The 17576-nt window shown below is 45.5% G+C and overlaps 1 protein-coding gene across 1 annotated transcript in view; it reads right to left on the reverse strand.

Moving 5' to 3' along the window:
- The window catches only part of LOC147750963 (uncharacterized), a 199901-nt gene that overhangs the window by 37677 nt on the left and 144648 nt on the right, over nt 1-17576 (reverse strand). The window contains exons 7-8 of the mRNA XM_086937406.1: nt 11857-12041; nt 6491-6609 (exon numbers count right to left, since the gene is read on the reverse strand). Coding sequence (XP_086793532.1) covers nt 6491-6609; nt 11857-12041 — 304 coding nt within the window. The remainder of the gene's footprint in view (nt 1-6490; nt 6610-11856; nt 12042-17576) is intronic.

Here is a 17576-nt window from a genome sequence, read left to right on the forward strand (position 1 = left end):
CAGCTTTCAGAAGCACGACCTTTAGCTGTTTCCATGATAACGCTATACCATATACTCTTAAGTGCATTATAACCTCGCGGTTATTGCTAACTTTGGCATAGCATTATCAAAACATGTCGAGTAAGGTGTCATACGAATTGGAATACTACCACCTACCTGGTGGACCTTGGAACTCACAGAAGCCCTCACAGAGTACTTCATGTGAACAGGCTCAAGGCATCTGTTGACAGGGGGAACATGGGCTTGCTCATGAACACAGATGAGGGACAGGAGGAAGAGAGTGACCCTCTCCCAGACCTGCTCTCTCAGAACCCTGATGATGGATCAGTAGATGGTGTGGTCTTTTCTGACAGCCTCTCTGAGGATTACAAACAGGTTCTTCAATCCTTTAGACAAATGTTCTCTCTGACACCCAGTCAGACAAACTGGTGCACCCATGAGGTGGACACTAGTGACAGTCTGCCTATAAAGAGTAAAATCTACAGGCAACCTGACCACATCAGGGACTGCATAAAGAAAGAAGTACAAAATATGTTGGAATTGGGAGTCATTGAACCCTCAGAGAGCCCTTGGGCTAGTCCTGTAGTTATAGTGCCAAAACCTCACACCCAGGATGGTAAGAGAGAGGAGGTTTTGTGTAGACTACAGGAGTCTCAATGCTGTCACTAAGACAGATGCTCATCCAATACCAAGAGCAGATGAACTCATAGATAAATTGGCTTCTGCCAAATTCTTGAGTACATTTGACCTGACAGCTGGCTATTGGCAAATCAGGTTAGCTGAGGATGCCAAGGCCAAAACAGCATTTTCTACCCCAGGAGGTCATTACCAGTTTGTGGTGATGCCCTTTGGTTTGAAAAATGCACCTGCCACTTTTCAAAGGTTGGTAAACCAAGTTCTCACTGGGTTGGATGACTTTTGTGCAGCATATCTAGATGATATTGCTGTCTTTAGCTCCACCTGGGAGGATCGCCTGATCCACCTGAGGAAAGTTTTGAAGGCCCTGCAAAAGGCAGGCCTCACTATCAAGGCTACCAAGTGCCAGATAGGGCAGAGTCAAGTTGTGTACCTGGGCCACCTTGTAGGTGGAGGCCAGGTTCAACCATTGGAGAGCAAGATACAGGCCATAAAGGACGGGGCTGCTCCAACCACCCAGACACAGGTCAGAGCTTTCTTGGGCCTGTCTGGTTACTACAGGAAATTTGTCAGAAATTATGGGACCATTGTGACCCCACTTAATGACCTGACAAGTAAGAAAATGCCAAAGAAAGTTCAGTGGACAGTTAGCTGTCAAAAGGCATTCGATGACCTAAAGCAGGCCATGTGCACTGCACCTATTCTCAAGAGTCCAGACTACTCCAAACCTTTCATTGTCCAAACAGATGCTTCTGAATTGGGTGTGGGAGCTGTTCTATCTCAACTGAATATTGATGGTCATGACCAGCCCATTGCTTTTATAAGTAGAAGGCTGACCCCTAGAGAGAAACGTTGGTCAGCTATTGAGAGGGAGGCCTTTGCTGTGGTTTGGGCCCTGAAGAAGTTGAGGCCATACTTGTTTGGAACTCACTTCAAGATTCAGACAGACCATAAGCCCCTCTTGTGGCTAAATCAAATGAAGGGTGAAAACCCCAAACTTCTTAGGTGGTCCATTTCCCTACAGGGGATGGACTTTACAGTGGAGCACAGACCAGGGACTGACCATGGCAATGCAGACGGTCTCTCCAGGTACTTCCACTTAGAACAAGAAGACTCACCTGGTCAAGGTTAGTTTAATGTCCCTAAGTTTGGGGGGGTGGGGTTATGTAGGAAAGTAGAGCCTGCAATCTTATGGTCACCCCAGATTTTTGCTTTTTGCTTCACTGGTTTACGACTTTCCCTGGCTGTGGGCCTGCTAATCAGACCCACAGCCTAGCTGTTCTCTCTCTAAATTGACATCGATGTACTTTAGGTGCATTTACCAATTGGTATTGGGTCACTCTTGTAAGTTCTTGTACAGTGTACCATAGGTACCCAGGGCATAAGTGAAACCAAGGCCTACCAGGGGCTGCAGCATGTATTATGCCTCCCCTGGCTGGCCCTCCAAATCTGACACAACTGGCTGATCAATCAGCTGGGGCAAGGTGGTGTAATCTCCCTTTGCTTTAGATATAGTATACCTATATCTAAACCTAAAATGGACACATATACTCCTATAAGTCACTCCTATGACAGGCCTTCACAATCCTGGAGGCAGAGTGCTTGGAATTATGTGAGATAGTGCTCTGGCATGAGCTGAGCCTGTCTGCAGCTTTCGGAACCAAGTCCTTTAGCTGTTTCCATGATAACGCTATACCATATACTCTTAAGTGCATTATAACCTCGCGGTTATTGCTAACTTTGGCATACCATTATCAAAACATGTCGAGTAAGGTGTCATACGAATTGGAATACTACCCCCTCGCCAGTTCTGGCGACGGGGGTAGCATTCCACCCTTTTAGAGGGACACAACATGTATGTAACTGTGAACCCCGGTTAAAGTTAACTCGAACCTCAGCATCACAAAATGGATGCTGCCACCACAGACACAAGTCTGACCTCCTGCTGCTGGGAGTCCTTCCAGCGAGGGAGGCTTGGACAAAGGGTTTCCTGCCTTGTGAGGTGCTAGCACCACCCCAGACAGGATTTTGTGTATTAGGTAGGACAGGCCTGAAAGGAATGAGACATGCCTGGGGCACACAAGGTGTCCCTGTGCATACCCCGGTTCAAACCAGTTGCTGGGGCACTCCAGCCCCAGCTCTGGCGCGAAACTGGACAAAGGATAGGGGGTGTAACCACCCCCCCTTATTGGTCACACCCATAGGAGGGACCTAGTCATAGTACAGCCCTTTTTAGGAGAATAAAGGTAGGAGCTGGTCCCATTACAAATTAGATTAATCCTGATTTGAAACTCTACAAGAGGAAACTCTGGACTTTGACGTTCTGCTCCACAGAAGACTGAAGAAATCTCCCTTGTGGACAAGGAGTGACCACCCTGCATCTGCAGGCACCATCAAGCGTCCTAGCGGTTCACTTGGTCGTCTTCCTGAGTGGATCCAGACTTTAGAGCCCGACATGACTCGGACCTCTCCGACCTCTACCTACATCTGCAGCACAGCTGAGATCCGTGGGTGCGACGAGACACGTGGGACCGGCCATCTTGGAGAAACTGCACCTCGCTTCCAGCACGACTTCAGAGGCATCCTTGACGAAGTGCTTTGGGGATTGAGAAGCCCCAGCCCCGAGCAGCTCCTGCACAGAAGATCAGCCCTCCGGCATCCACGAAATCTGCGTGGGGCCCTTTGGCTTGATTGCTGCTCGACGCGTTGTCTGGTCACCTGCCGGCTGACTAGTGGCCTCCTAGACGACGATCCTTGAAATCCACACCGCTGGTCTGGTTGCTCCAGACTGGCCCCTGCTTCCCTGCAAAGGAGAAGCACCCCGGACCCTCCTGGTTCGCACCAGACGCCTTTGCCACTCACCGCGTGGGTTGCCTTTGCCAAGGCCTGTTGATGCCGAATCCGGAACAAACACAGCCAACAGCGAGAACCTGCGTGGGACAGCTTGTGCCTCCATCCAGGTCCAGGTGGCTGCAGAGTCAAGCGTCCACTCTTCACCTGGTCGCGACGACAGCATCTGATTCCTTCCTGGTTCCACTCCAGTCACTGGCTAGTGACTGTGAACATTGTCCCCTCTGCTTTCAGGTCTTCATCTTCCTTGATCCACCCTTGGATCACTCCGGACATCTTCCTTCTGGCCGCCTGCAGCATCTTTTCTTCCAGGCTCCATAGACTTCAACGCGGAAACCCGACACTTTGACACCTATACACCCGCAGCCTGTGGGTGAGGTAACAAGAGCATTTCGGTGCTCAAGGGTAGATTGACTCTCCTAGTGTCCAGATTTCCAGTCGTTTTAGTCCTAGCTAGTCGGAACTGCCTAATACTTACCTTTTCGTAATTTGTACTGTCCATTGACTTTGTTACGCATCTCGCGTGTGAGTTCACACTCTGCACACGCGTTCCGTGGACCTCCTATTACTTACCTCAGGTCAGGATAGTGTAGTCCCAGCGATCCTACAGCCTCTGGACAGCTCCATTCCTTCTATCGATTTCCTTATACCATTTACTTAGTATATGGTTTGTCGTGCCACTAGGGCACCATTGTAATTTGTGCAACTTAACGAGTCTTGTCATGTGCTTAGCCCTCTGATCTCATAAAGAGTTCAGAGGTGTATGTTAGTAATAAATATCTTGTTTATTTTCATAACTACCTGTGTGGTGTCCTTTCATTTGGTATTCAAGGGGTTATATGTGGTAAAACAGCTGGCTTCACATGCCAAAAGAGTTTAGCCTAAGACTGCTTTGTCCATGCTACCATTAGGATAGCTGGTCTATAAGGTTGACTTACAACCAATCACCATAAGGTTGTTTGGACTGATACAAGGTGATCACTAGAATTAGTGAGCATCATATATCAGGCCAACTTCTCACAAAGAGGACACGTCAGGGATGGGATGGGTGTTGTAAGGGTCAGTTTGCTCCTCCCATGATTCCTGTGGTTAAGTGTCCTGTGGGAAGTCATATTGAGGCTGTGGCTCATCCCCAGTGTTACGAGACAAATATCCCTTTTCATACAAGGGTTTCTCCTTTAAAACTATTTCTTCCCCTGTGTTACCCTCGTCGTCCCCGTGATGAGAGGGAGAGTAAGGAATATAAGGATTGAAAGGAGTAGTAGGTATGATAGGTTGAAAAGGAATGAAGGATCTAGAAGGAGAAGTTCAAAGTCCTTTTTCTTTAGTGGAATGGTGGACTGAGGTTCTAAGTCCAAAGGCCTCTTTTTCCTATGCAGGATGGTAACTTTACCAGTCTGTGGGTCAATAAAAATGTTTGCCTGGTCGCCAGAGGGATCTGGATGGAAGAGTTCTTCCTCAACAGTCCTGGGTTGAGTCTTAGGCTTTGGTTTGTAGACGACTTTAGGTTTAGGAACCAACTTTTTCGGCTCGGGGCCTTTTTTCGGGTCGACTGTCTTTCGGGTCGACGCGTTTTTTGTGCTCCGTAGGCTTCTTCGGAGAAGTGTTGTCTCCCGAGTCGATGTTTTTGTTGGGATCGACTGGAGTCTTATGTTTTTTCGGCTGAGCGTCCTTTCCGGAGTCGATTGTCTTTTTTGGATCGACTGCTGTCTTCGGATCCGGTGTTTTCGGTCCGAGAGGACGTTCAGGCTTGGACGTGTGCTTCGGTATGGCGCCTTTTGTCGGGTCGATGTTTTTCGGTGCCGAAGGCTTGTTTGGGTCGGCGACCTTCTTTGGTTTGGCGCCCTTGGGTTGTGTGACCTTTTTCGGGTCGACCACCGGTTTTGGGTCGACAATTTTGGGCTGTGCGGCCTTCTTGGGGTCGACAGTCTTTTCCGGCTCGACGCTCTTTGGCTGTACGGCCGCTTTCGGATCGACGCCCTTCAGGTCGGCGACCTTCTTTGGCTCTTGTACCTTTTTTGGGACGATGTTACTGTGCCCTGGGGTTTCCGAAGGTTTCGGTTTCGGAGCCGAGCCGGATGGCGGGGCAATCAAAACTATTTTATGATCTTGGCTAAGGCCTTTTGGCGATGCCTTGACCGGAGCCATTGTTATTGGGGTAGATGGTGTCGGGGCAGGGTACTCACGATTTTCCCCGGTAGTATCTCGTCATCGGAGTCAGAGTAGTCCTCTACGGTGACGATCTCTAGGTCCGAGTCCGGCGCCTCTTTTAGTTCTTGGTCATCATCAAAGATGTTGTCCGGGTCTGGTGCCTGTCGTTGCATTTCTTGCCTGGCTGCACGTCGGTTCCGAATAGTTTTCTTGGATGGAAACTGTGCACAGGCTGGACAGCTTTCCTCTCTATGGTCTGGAGAAAGGCACTTGTTCCATACTGAGTGCTTATCAGTATGTGGGAACTTGGCGTGGCATTGCGGGCACCTTTTAAACGGGCTTCTTTCCATCGACGGTCGGCTCACGTGGAGTTGAAAAGGCCCAACGGCCCGCGTCGACGACCGCTTGGAGATAGAAGGCTGGATAGAGTAGAGAGGTACCGATCGAGAACAATACAGTCGAATCGAAGGCCTTTTGGCCTTTAGAAAAGTTTTGTTTTCGCTTCCGAAGTTGGAGTATAGGAGTTTGCATCCGAACCCAATGGCGGAAAAAAAACAATCTGACGATGGAGAGGATGCCCATGCGCACTGTAGTCCAAGGGAGGAGTCACCTATCTCGTGATACTTCGAAGACTCTTCCAAGACAACAAGTGCAATCATCCGGACCCAACACTAGGCGGCGATCTATGCACAAGATATGAATTCAGCAGCCCACATGCCTCGAACAGAGCTGTACATCTCAGATCCTATCCTGGAGCCCTTCACTTCTGTGGTATTTCAGAAGTATGAAATAAGCCTATCACTGCAAGAGTCACCAGAAAATATCTCATTATAGAGGAAAAAAAAGTCCTTACCGATCATCCTTGTAACTCACGAGATCTGTGACAATTCTAACTTCTGCAGGTTTCTCAAACAGAGTTTCTGCCTCTGTGTAAACTGGTTCCAAATTTATGGCATAGTTCACATGACCAAGCTGTCAAGAGCAAGACAAACAACAGATATGAGAGGCAAAACGAGAAGAAGAAGTCATGAAACATTGGCACAAAAAACAAACAAACTGTAGTAAAAAAAAAATAGAAATATATGATACAGAATAATAAACCATCCATTCTTCCAGATTACCAGTTCCCTTAGTATGTAAGGAGGTTTGAAAACAGATTAGCTAAATGGTTTAGAGAAATATTGTTCAGCACCACAATTAAGTACAATTACCAACTCAACGCCACATAAACATAGGCTTGAGATGAGAACTCTCTCTTGACACTCCCCTTCAGTTTTCAGTAATATGAACGGTACTCTAAATTTGCAAACTGATCGTAAAGAAAGGTTCCTTCAATTCTTTCAAATAATTTGATTACTTGTAAAGCGAGGCAATGAGTTTAAAGATTAATGCCGAACCGATCAGATCATAAAATGCAATTTGTGAGAGATTAATAGATCACTATGCCTTAATAGTTGTTTTCCAAATTCGTAGAAAATATCAGAGACATATTCTATACACATTCTCCTACGTCAGTATGTGAGGTGATAACGTTGTTCAGCCTCACACCTGGTGCCTGTTAATTCAGAACCGGGAAGGCCATCAATCAATTGTGTAGGACCTTTATTCGGTACTTAAGAGAATGTTCAACCTTTAGTTTAGATGTGCTTTGGGTAGTTAAGAGTGATGATAAATTGTGTTCAATCTTGTTAGCCCTTCAGAGAACCTGGAGTGTGGATGGTTGTTGAAAACAACTCATGGTCTTCTATGCTTTGCGGTCAGTTGTTCATTGCTTGGTCAGAGTAAAGTGTTCTCTGTCTATCATAGGTGTGTTTATTCTAGATTAATCACAGTGGTTCAATAAGGTAGATTAATCTGTTGAGTGCATGAGAATAAGGCTACAATGTGCTGTATTGATGAGTTTTGCCTTGTTATGGTAGGTAATGTGAAATTACTGTGGTGATGTCAGCATAAGAGCATGTTTGCATGTACTTCCTTGGTAGTCATGAGTATAGCAGCATAGTAGACTGGGAAATGTTTTGAAAGGTTACTGTAGTGAAATGTATGGTCTATGAAAGGCTAGCCAAGGGGAAACACAGGTGACTAGTTGAGAGTGGTAGGGTAGGTGTATGTGAATTTTAGGCTGTTATTAAAGTCACGTCATCTGTCTGTTATTTTTCTGACATCTTTTGGAGTACAGGAGGGTGAACTAGTGTACCTGTTTAAGGTTTTTGGTAAAAATCATAGCATTGTTCAATACAAACCTGATTTAACATCAGTATTCTGTAAAGACATAAAAATATAAATGCATGTGATTGGACTTTATTGGGTCTACATATTAGGGCAATAAATCTGACAGTACTGTAAGGTTAAGGCTGTAAGTCAGAAGAAAGGGAGGTGTATAGGATGTTTATATTTGCGCCTTCTTGCCACTTTCAGTAACAGATTGAGGTGGAGGAAGGATGTTTTTGGCGAAAGTAAAAGAAGGGAAAACACAAAAACACGGAAAAAATAAGAAAAGGAGAAATACAAATTAACATCAAAATCTATTAAAAACTACTCTTAGCGGGAATAATCAATCTACTTCCTATTTTGATCAGCATTTCCGGAACAATTTATATTAAAGCAATAAGGAAAATGCATTAATATTTTTGCACGTTTGTTTCTAACTTGTTTTGAAGTTATGTTCTTTACAAACCTGAGTAAGAATGCAGTTTTGTGAAATTTAGTTTCACAGATATTTACGTTTTCCGTAATATGTGAAAGAATTGTGTTAAGAGTACAGCTTATTATTGCTCAAAAATATGCTTATAAGGTGTACAACAAACATTCTAAATGGCAAAAATGTACTTTGGACACTGCAGACACTACACATCATCATGCATGGGGAGTAGGGTGTGGTGAGGTTCCTGTGAGTACACCAACGTTACTCATGAGACATTCCGCATTACTCCAGATCAGCACATTAGGCCTTAGAGTCCTGGGCTTTTGTTTAGCAACGTTCTGCCTTCTTGGAGTTGTAGTATTGGATAACTACATTTGAAAGCATTTGAGTTGAGAACTAGACTATAATGATTTCTTAAAGGCAAGCCCAGAAGCAGTGCTTAATTCGTTAAAGAATAAGTGCCGGGGCCCAATGATTTACTAAGAAGAGCTACTGAATGTCAGCAGGCAGAATGCCAAGGCTGCCAGGCTTGGACAGGCCTGTAGGGCAATCGGGTAGTGAACGGCTGCTCCAACAGGTCAGTGTATGGGCCATTTTTTTGGGCTGTTTATGGGCATGTTTCATGGTCTACTGTTGTTTTCCCTTGTATTGAACCTAACATTATCTGCAGCAAGCTCAAATTCATGAGGACTTCCACATCTTGAAAGTACTTATACAGCGTTCTTAGCAAATTGAGGCACTTTTGAACTTGTAAACATTGGTTTATTTTCTAGCTGACTAATTCACTGATGAGGGCGACTTTTACTTTGGTGCATGGGCATGTTTTCTGTCCCAGTCCGACCCTGAATTCTGCATATTCTTGATTCCACTTTAAGCTTTTTTAATCCACCCCCACTCTCTCCCTGCCATTTTGTCTCACTTTTGCATGTTCCTTCTAATTCCTGCGTTTTCTCTTTGCCACAGTTTTTTCTGTCTTTTTCCGTCTTGACATTCATGACATTTTTTGATTTTTCATGCAGGTCATCTCCTTGCAAGACCGCATATTAAACAAAATAAAAAATTTTAAGTGCTTCTTACACTGGATTTGCACACAAGATGTCCTTAATTTGTATCAGCCATCAATTATAGATAGATCTGTTGCGTTCTACCTATATTCCAGCCCCTGAGTTAGGCCGGATGACGTGGCTTTATTCAGCCACAGGAAGACTCTTGGTTTCTCTGGCAGAGCCTGACCGTTCTCCTCACATGTCCCCATATTAAGACTGTGGGAGATGGCCTTTGCTTTCTCTATAATAAAGCTTCCAAGCGAGGAGACAAAGCACTTCTGGGGGGGAACCGTTCGATTCCAAAAATAAAATTTGGTGCCAGGCAGTAATCTTAAGGCTCTCTAACTAGTGCATGAGGTTAATACAGCTCATGCAGGGATCAGAGGCTGACTGAGAAACCAAGGTCACCCTAGGCTAGTATTGAGGGTTAATGTGCATGCTGTAGGGATCTGCCAACCCTGTGTAACATAAGATGACATCTTGTAGCCCTGTCACTGATCGCTTGCCTTAATTTTTACAAGGCAAATAAAATCAGTACTGAGTTGTATGACGGGAGGTGTTGGATGTAGGGAAGCAGTCATATTTTCCATGGGGCCGACCGCCTCTGGATAACAGAGGGGAAAGCAGACAGAGAGGAAGGAGCGCTGGGTAAATTAGGAGCAAAATGAGTGAACAACTCTTTGAATCAACCTCAAGAGAGGGGGCGAGCAGAGACTTGCCTCGGGAACCTCATGTGAACATTGCCTGGTCTGTGCTCGTCAGTGGGCAATTCTTTATCGACCCCAGTCAGACACTGCCAGCTGTTTCACGTTTTCTAAAACACTTCACAGTGAGGGCTACGGTGAATACTTCGTGGCTCTGTAGGTTAAAGACAGTACTGTGCGGCAAAAAACAGACCCCTCACTTAGAAATATTTTAAACTAGGTGGTACATCCTAAATACATATGACAAAAAACATTGTCCCATAAACAGAGGATGTACCACCTAGTTTAAAATATTTCTACGCGAGGGGTCTGTTTTTTGCTCTTTCATTTCTCCCTGCCCCCCCCCCCTCTCCCCTCACCTTATCAGCTTCCAGGGACCCTCTATTGTTACTGATGGAGACAGTACTGTGGACATTCCTAAACCCAGAGAAGTAGAGAGGGGCATCTCCACCCTCAACCCTGACCCGCTCCCTTTCTGATGCCGCCCACCAGAGTCCGACATGGGTGATTTGATTTTACTTTCCTAATAGTACTTTGACAAGTATTGAATGCTTTTATTTTCAAAATACCAAAAGATTAGCTCTACAATAAGCGCCTATTACGAAAACGAAATCATTACTTACTTCCTGAAATTTGGTTTAAAACTGAGGCCTGCTGCTGCTGTGCGACACGCTGCTTGCATGTTCAGTCGACTAAACGCTGCAGCTGCGCAATATACTGGGGGAGTGATATGTGGGGACACTGATCTGCATTGGTCTGACTCGGAAGGAAACACTTGCCGATTCAACACCGTCAAGGAGGAACAGGGTGTGCTTAAAATCCATTTTCAAGCAGTCCTTGGTAGCGCACTAGCGCCACTTTGATTGCAATTATGCTGAGGCAGGGACCCTATCGAGGCAGTTTCAGGCAGTGGGTTCATGCCGTCCGTGTGCCTCTTGCTAAGGTGGGCAGCGTCCAAATGTAAATATCTTACGCACAAATCCCAATCCGGCAACACTAAACCCAGGCAGGATTGGATTTACATGCAATATTGGCTCATCACCGGGGTGGCAGTGTGACCTTAGTGAGCTGATATCACATGTAGACCCGGCCCTAAGAAATAGGTGCCTGTACTAAGCACCTGCAAGCACCGTCACAAATTAAGCACTGCCCAGAAGTGGTAATATGGTGTCCTCTATAAAACAAATTTTCTGGCAACATTTATGATTCTCCATAGGAGAGAAGTATGTAAAACATAATTTATTCTTTTGAAAAATATTTAACGGGGCTGTATGCCTTAAAGATTGCAAGCACCAGAGAAGCAATTCCACAAAGCAGTTCACCAGGTACAGTATAATAGGAAAAAAAATGTAGTGGTATCTTTAGACCCACTTCCTCGGTCCGAGGCAGCACCATAGACCTCTATGCACAATTATAAGGTGTATTAAGGGATACTCAAAGGAAGTGGATAATGGAGAACATCAAGGGTGATGGACTAGTACTTAGTCCATGGCTGGTCGGTAGATGAAGAAATTTTACATATGTAGATTTTTCTTGAAGCCCTGTAGGCAAAATATGACTTTTAGGATAGGAGACAATGCAGTCCAGACTTTCAATACTAGTATACTTTACTTGATATTTATTCCCTTTGGTAAGCAACCAAGCATTTTCTAAACCTAGCATTAGAATTTCTGTATTTAGTAGCGGCAAGGTACTACCAGTTCAAACATTTCAAAGAAACGGAGAAACCCAGGAAACAGTCACCAATAGGGCTGGTTGGGCTCATCCAGCATTTGCGAAAGAGTGTGTACTGAGCAGCTCCAGTAGGTAGTTGTTTTGCATTTACCTCTTTCAGGTTCTTTCTGTGGTCATGTGCAGAATATCCAACCAACTTTAGTCCTGGTTCCTCCTTTATAAGAACAGATTTCTCCTTGGTCTGCTTCAAGCTGCTGCCTTCACCACCATCCCCACTACCGATACTTGAAGGGCCAAATATCGGAGTCTGTCCTGCCGGCATCTCGGAATAAGAACCTGCAATGGAGGAAATGGAGGGAAGATTATAATTGAGTCGTAAGTTACACAACACTGAAAAGCTGAACAATCTCAAGTACTGGAGAGATAACTGTGGTATGTTATGGAGAGACTTCCTGCAGTACTAGCTATGTTACATTAATTATTAACAGGGTAAACATCTAAAATAACAATAATGGGTAATTTATTTGAGACACAAACAAAAACATGCAATTCAAGATTCTAGTGTAGTCTTCTCCAAAGAATGGTCTTGTAGATGGCATATCTCAACTGTTTCTAATCTCCGCCCTTCTACAGATATGGTCTCTAGACCTGAATGCAATAGTCAAACGTAGAGCTCACCCATAATATTTCCTCCGATTATGAATCTTACCGTGCTCACCGACATTTAACGCCTCCCATATTTTTAACACAATAATTTAGCCCAATATTTAAGCATCTAGTAATTCTGAACAGCCCAAATCCCATCCTGTACTATGTCCGAGATACTTTGAATTATGGCTTCTGGCCCCTTATATTCATCAATGGCTTTTCATCTGTACTCCATGTGAGAAGTTGGCCTCGCATATGCTGTCCACTATTCTAGTGGGCACCTAGCACCAGTCCAAACAACCCTTATTGATGGTAGGGTTAAAGACAACCTATTTAGAAAGCTATCCTAGTGGTAGCTGTGGAGAGCAGCCTTCAGGCTAAGTCTTGAAGGAATGTAAAGCAGCTTGTTTTACCAGTCTATAATCTTGTGAATGACCAAATGAAAGGAGAACCACACCAGGTATATATATATATATATATACATATATATAAAATATATGTATTTATTCTAAACACATCCCTCTAGTCTCTTTATGAGGCTAGAAGCAAAAGTACACACAGTAAACGTATTTAGCACACAGTAAATTAGCATAATATACGGTTAGCCTTAGGGGCGTACCAAACCATATACTAAGAAAGTGGTATAAGAACCATGATAGACATAGAGACAAGGCCTAGGGCCTGTAGAACCACTGGGGCCACCAGGAACCACCCAAGGTAGTGACACAGGGGACCCACGGGGGACGCGTGCAGTGCCTAAACACAGCGGCGAATCACCATTGACTTCTATGGAGAAAGTGGCAATTAGAATTTTAAAGATTAGGAAAACTTAGAAGTGGACTTGGAGCAAACCCCTTTAGAACTAGGCAGTTCTAGACTCAATACCCACGGGAGCACTGGAGTACTCGACTTACCTCACCTAGGGAAGCCGGGTGCATAGGTGTCTTTTCGTGTTGGGTTTCGTCGTAGTTTTCGATGGCGAACTGCTGAAAAGTGCTGCAGGCGTCCAAGTGGAAAGTGTCCGGATGGATCCAAGGTTGGATCAAATATCTGAAGAACCTGAAAGCAGAGGGGACAGAGTCTGGGTCACTAGCCAGTGACCAGGAAGGCGATGAGTAGATGCCCACCGATATCGGGTGATTTCAGGTGCACAAGGTGAAGCTTGACTACTCAGTCACGAGGACCAGGAGGCATCAACGACAACCAGGAGCTAAATTCTAGCTGTCCCACTAAGGATGTCGAGTGCTGAGGCGTCGGTATCCAGATTGGACCCAACAAACCTTGGCAACAGCAACCCACGCAGAGATTGTCTTTGGAGCAGACCAGCAAGGTCTGAGGGACTCACACTTTGGCGGAGAGTCAGAGTATGTCTGGAGCAACCAGATAAGCACAAGAAACAAAAGAGTTACCTTCGAGGGAAACCACCAGTCGACGGACCAGGGATCGCGAAGGAGCCTCGAGGGGTAATGCTAGAAGCAGGCCCATGGAACACTCGTGGAGCGTAGGCCCACAATCTTCGGAGCAAATGGTGCTCGGGCTTTGACTACAAGTAGCCCAATGCACAACTTCGGGAAAGCTCGGGAAGTCGATGCACTTGCAAATGAGCACGGTGTCCAGGAGTTCCGGTCCGACGTCTCTCGTGAGGGCTGCAGGTCTCAGCTTAGCTGTAATCTCATGTCGGCCTCTGAGAAGTCTGGAAGTCCGTATCCTGAGTCACAAATCCGTCAGGAGCCTTGGAAATGCAGACCGGCAAGAAGCTTCTTTGGTGCCTGTTTTAACAGGGGAGTCACTCCTTGACCACAAGGGAGATCCTTCGGTCTTCTAGTCGAAATAGAATGTCGAAGTTCCAGGATATATGTTGCACAGTTTAGTCCAGGATAATCTGAAGTTCTAAGGACTGGGTTCCTATACTTATACTAAGTTTAGGGGTAGGACTTACTCTAAGGTCTCACCTATGGGAGGACCCAGGGAGGGGGTGGTTACACCCCTTTCCCTTTGTCCAGTTTCACGCCAGAGCAGGGGCTGAGTGCCCCGCAACCGGTTGGAACTGGGGTATGCACAGGGACACCAAGTGTGCCCCCAGCACTGTCTGAAAAGCATTCTATGAATGCACCCACCCAGCCCTAATACACTAAAGCCTGTCTGGGAAGTGGTTACACCTCTCTGTGACAGGAAACCTATTGTCCAGGCCTCCCCTGACAAAGTTTCGTCCAGCAGCAGGAGGCCAGACTCGTGTCTGTGGCTGCAGCATCCATTCTTGTGATGCTGGGGCTCTTTTAAACTATTACCGGTCAGGTAAGTGTGTACATGTCTTCTCCCTCTAGAAGGAAGGGGGGGGGGGGTAGGATTCCAAAGTGTTTGACACCAAACACGACATGTTTCCATGGAGCCATTCCAAAGTTAGAATTTACCGCAAGGTTATAATGCACTTAAGAATATATGGTCTGGCTGCATCACAGAACAGCATCAGAGAATAGATTCCGAAAGCTGCAGAGGGGTCCCACTCATGCAAGGGCACCCTCTCACACAAAACCAAGCACTCTGCCTTCGGGATTGATAAGGCCTGCCATAGGAGTGACTTATAGGTTTATATGTATCAGTCATTAAAGGTAGATATAGGTAACGGTGCTTTCATCGAAAAGTTTGATGTCTGCATGTTCCAGGAGACCTGGAGTACCTACCTAATATATAAATCTGGGTATTCCACTTTTTACACACCCGCAACAAGCTCAGGGAAAGGTCGACCATCAGGTGGGCTCCACATCTGGGTTAGGATAGCATTAAATTGGGTAATTACAACTAATAATTCCATATCAGAGGACCTTTTACATCTTACCATTAAGGGGAATCAGAAGTCAAACAACGTAGAAATGTATAATATCTACGCGAGAGGATCCCCGGGTGCCCAAATGTCTTCTACAATAACAGCCCTTGAGTCTGAATTAGCTAATAGCCCCCCACTCTCTAAAAATATTATGGCGGAAACTTAAATTGTACCTACAAACCCCTAAGAGGGGAAGATTTCCTAGGAACAGCAGAGGAAGATGCTAAATGGTCCATACCTACCTTGACGCTGGCACCTATCAAAAGATGGTTCCCTAGGGCAATTCAGATCAACGCCCTAACCTTAGAATATAATTTAAGAGCGGTAAATGGAAGAACACCCTCAGACCAAGACGGGGCTAACACATTCAATAGCTTAATAGCCCATCTCGTATAGATTATATCTTAATAGACACCCGCCTTTGGGACAGTTTACTAGATATGGAAGTGATACCGTCCCAAGACAGTGATCACAACCCCCTATGTATTAGACTAAATTGGGAAATAACTACGGTAAATAGAAGTACAAGCTCCCCAAAATTAACGAAGGAGGTTGCGCTTTCGAATTGCAACCGGCGGCTGAAGTGGGACAAGGTGAAATGCCAGGTAGGAACTCTAGACTTGATTAGTGACAATATAACACTGTTCACTGATGTGCTGAAACAATATGAGGGGGCAATTGATTGTCCCGTGGGTCACTCATTTGCTAAAGATTATAACAACATAATTGAGAAACTGGGTCAGTGTTTCTCTATGATGGGAAACAGTGCCCAAAAAAAACAAGTTTTCCTTGGTACACGGCCGAGTGTAAGGGTATGAGGAGGATGCTAACCTCAGCACTGCTTAAAAAAGATCCATCCTTAGTAAGATCAGCTAGAAAGGCCTATGCCAGGGCAATAGTGCTAGCAAAGCGTGACTGGGAGGTACAACACTGGCAGGATCTCGAATGTGCGTCCCAGAAGAAAGATTCTAAGTTATTTTGGGATTTAGTTAATAAGGCCAAGAGAAGAGGAAATAATCCAATTTCTAACCATATAACAGAACAGCAATGGTTTTTAAATTTTCATGACTTGTACTGTGGTGGCGCTGAGCCAGGCCCCCCGATGACTAACGCTGTTGACCCTGGGTCAGAACTCCAGGCTCCAGAGGAACCATTTACCTCTACTGAGGTGCAGGTGGCTATAAAGAACTTAGCCCTGGGTAAGGCAGCAGGCCCTGATGGTCTTTCGGGGGACCTGCTTTTATATGACCCCGAATCCTGGGCAAACCTCATCTCCCGAATAATGAACTTAATTACAAGAGGCTATCCAGTCCCGGACTCGTGGAAGGGAGCAGAGGTTGTGACAGTATTTAAAAAGGGGGAGAGAAATAACCCTGCTAAGTACAGGCCGATCAGTTTGATTGACGTGATCCAAAAGGTGGTTGGCAGGGTCATTATCGCGAGGGTGGGGTTATGGCTAGAAGAAAAGAGTATTCTTTCCCACTTCCAAGCGGGTTTTAGAAAAAAGGTGGGCACAATGGACCAAGTATTCAGAGTTTTTGCTGTGTACTGGAAGACCGTTACGATAGGTAAAGGTAGCCTCTACTTGGCATTTATAGACCTCAGAATGGCTTTTTACTTGGTGCCACGCCATAAACTATGGCAGGTATTGCAAAAACTTGGCTTCCCCATCGCCCTGCTTGAGTTCATAGTGAAACTGCATGAGAGTAATTATGCTAGGATTAGATGGGGGGGATAATGGACAGCTGACAGAGAGGGTAGCTGTGAGCAGGGGGGTCCGCCAGGGCTGTGTGATGGCGCCGACCCTGTTCTCCCTATTTGTAAACAGGGTGGTGGACCATCTGAGGGAGATCTCGGCCGACGCCCCAGTCCTGGCGGGGGAGAAAATGCCCACCCTGCTCTTTGCAGACGACAACCTCCTGTTATCAAAAACCCCAGCAGGCCTCCAAAAGTTGTTAGATCGTTTTAGCTCATTCTGAGACGAGAATGGCCTTACCATTAACACCTCTAAAACGAAGCTGATGGCCATGTCACCCTCAAAGAGGTTCAGGAAGAACATCTCCCTCAATGGCGCTCCATTAGAGATGGTAGACTCTTTTGATTATTTGGGGGTAAGGGTGAATAGCCGGATGAGCTGGAAAGATCATATGGCCAAAATGCTTTTAAATCATAAGAGATCAGGTGCATTTTTAAGAGTACATAGAGAGTCTATGAGTAAACCTATAGCCCCGGCCCTTAAGATGTATTCAGGGAAGGCACTGTCATCGGCAGTCTATGGATCAGAGCTATGGGGGTCGGAAAACCCCACCGATTTAGTAAGATCTGAAAATAAATTTCTAAGAGACTTGGTTTCACTCCCCGTTTCTACTCCTATAAAACCTTTGCTCCAGATATGGGGA

Source organism: Lissotriton vulgaris, chromosome 1_1 (genome assembly GCF_964263255.1).
Source record: "Lissotriton vulgaris chromosome 1_1, aLisVul1.2, whole genome shotgun sequence".
Lineage (NCBI taxonomy): Eukaryota > Metazoa > Chordata > Amphibia > Caudata > Salamandridae > Lissotriton > Lissotriton vulgaris.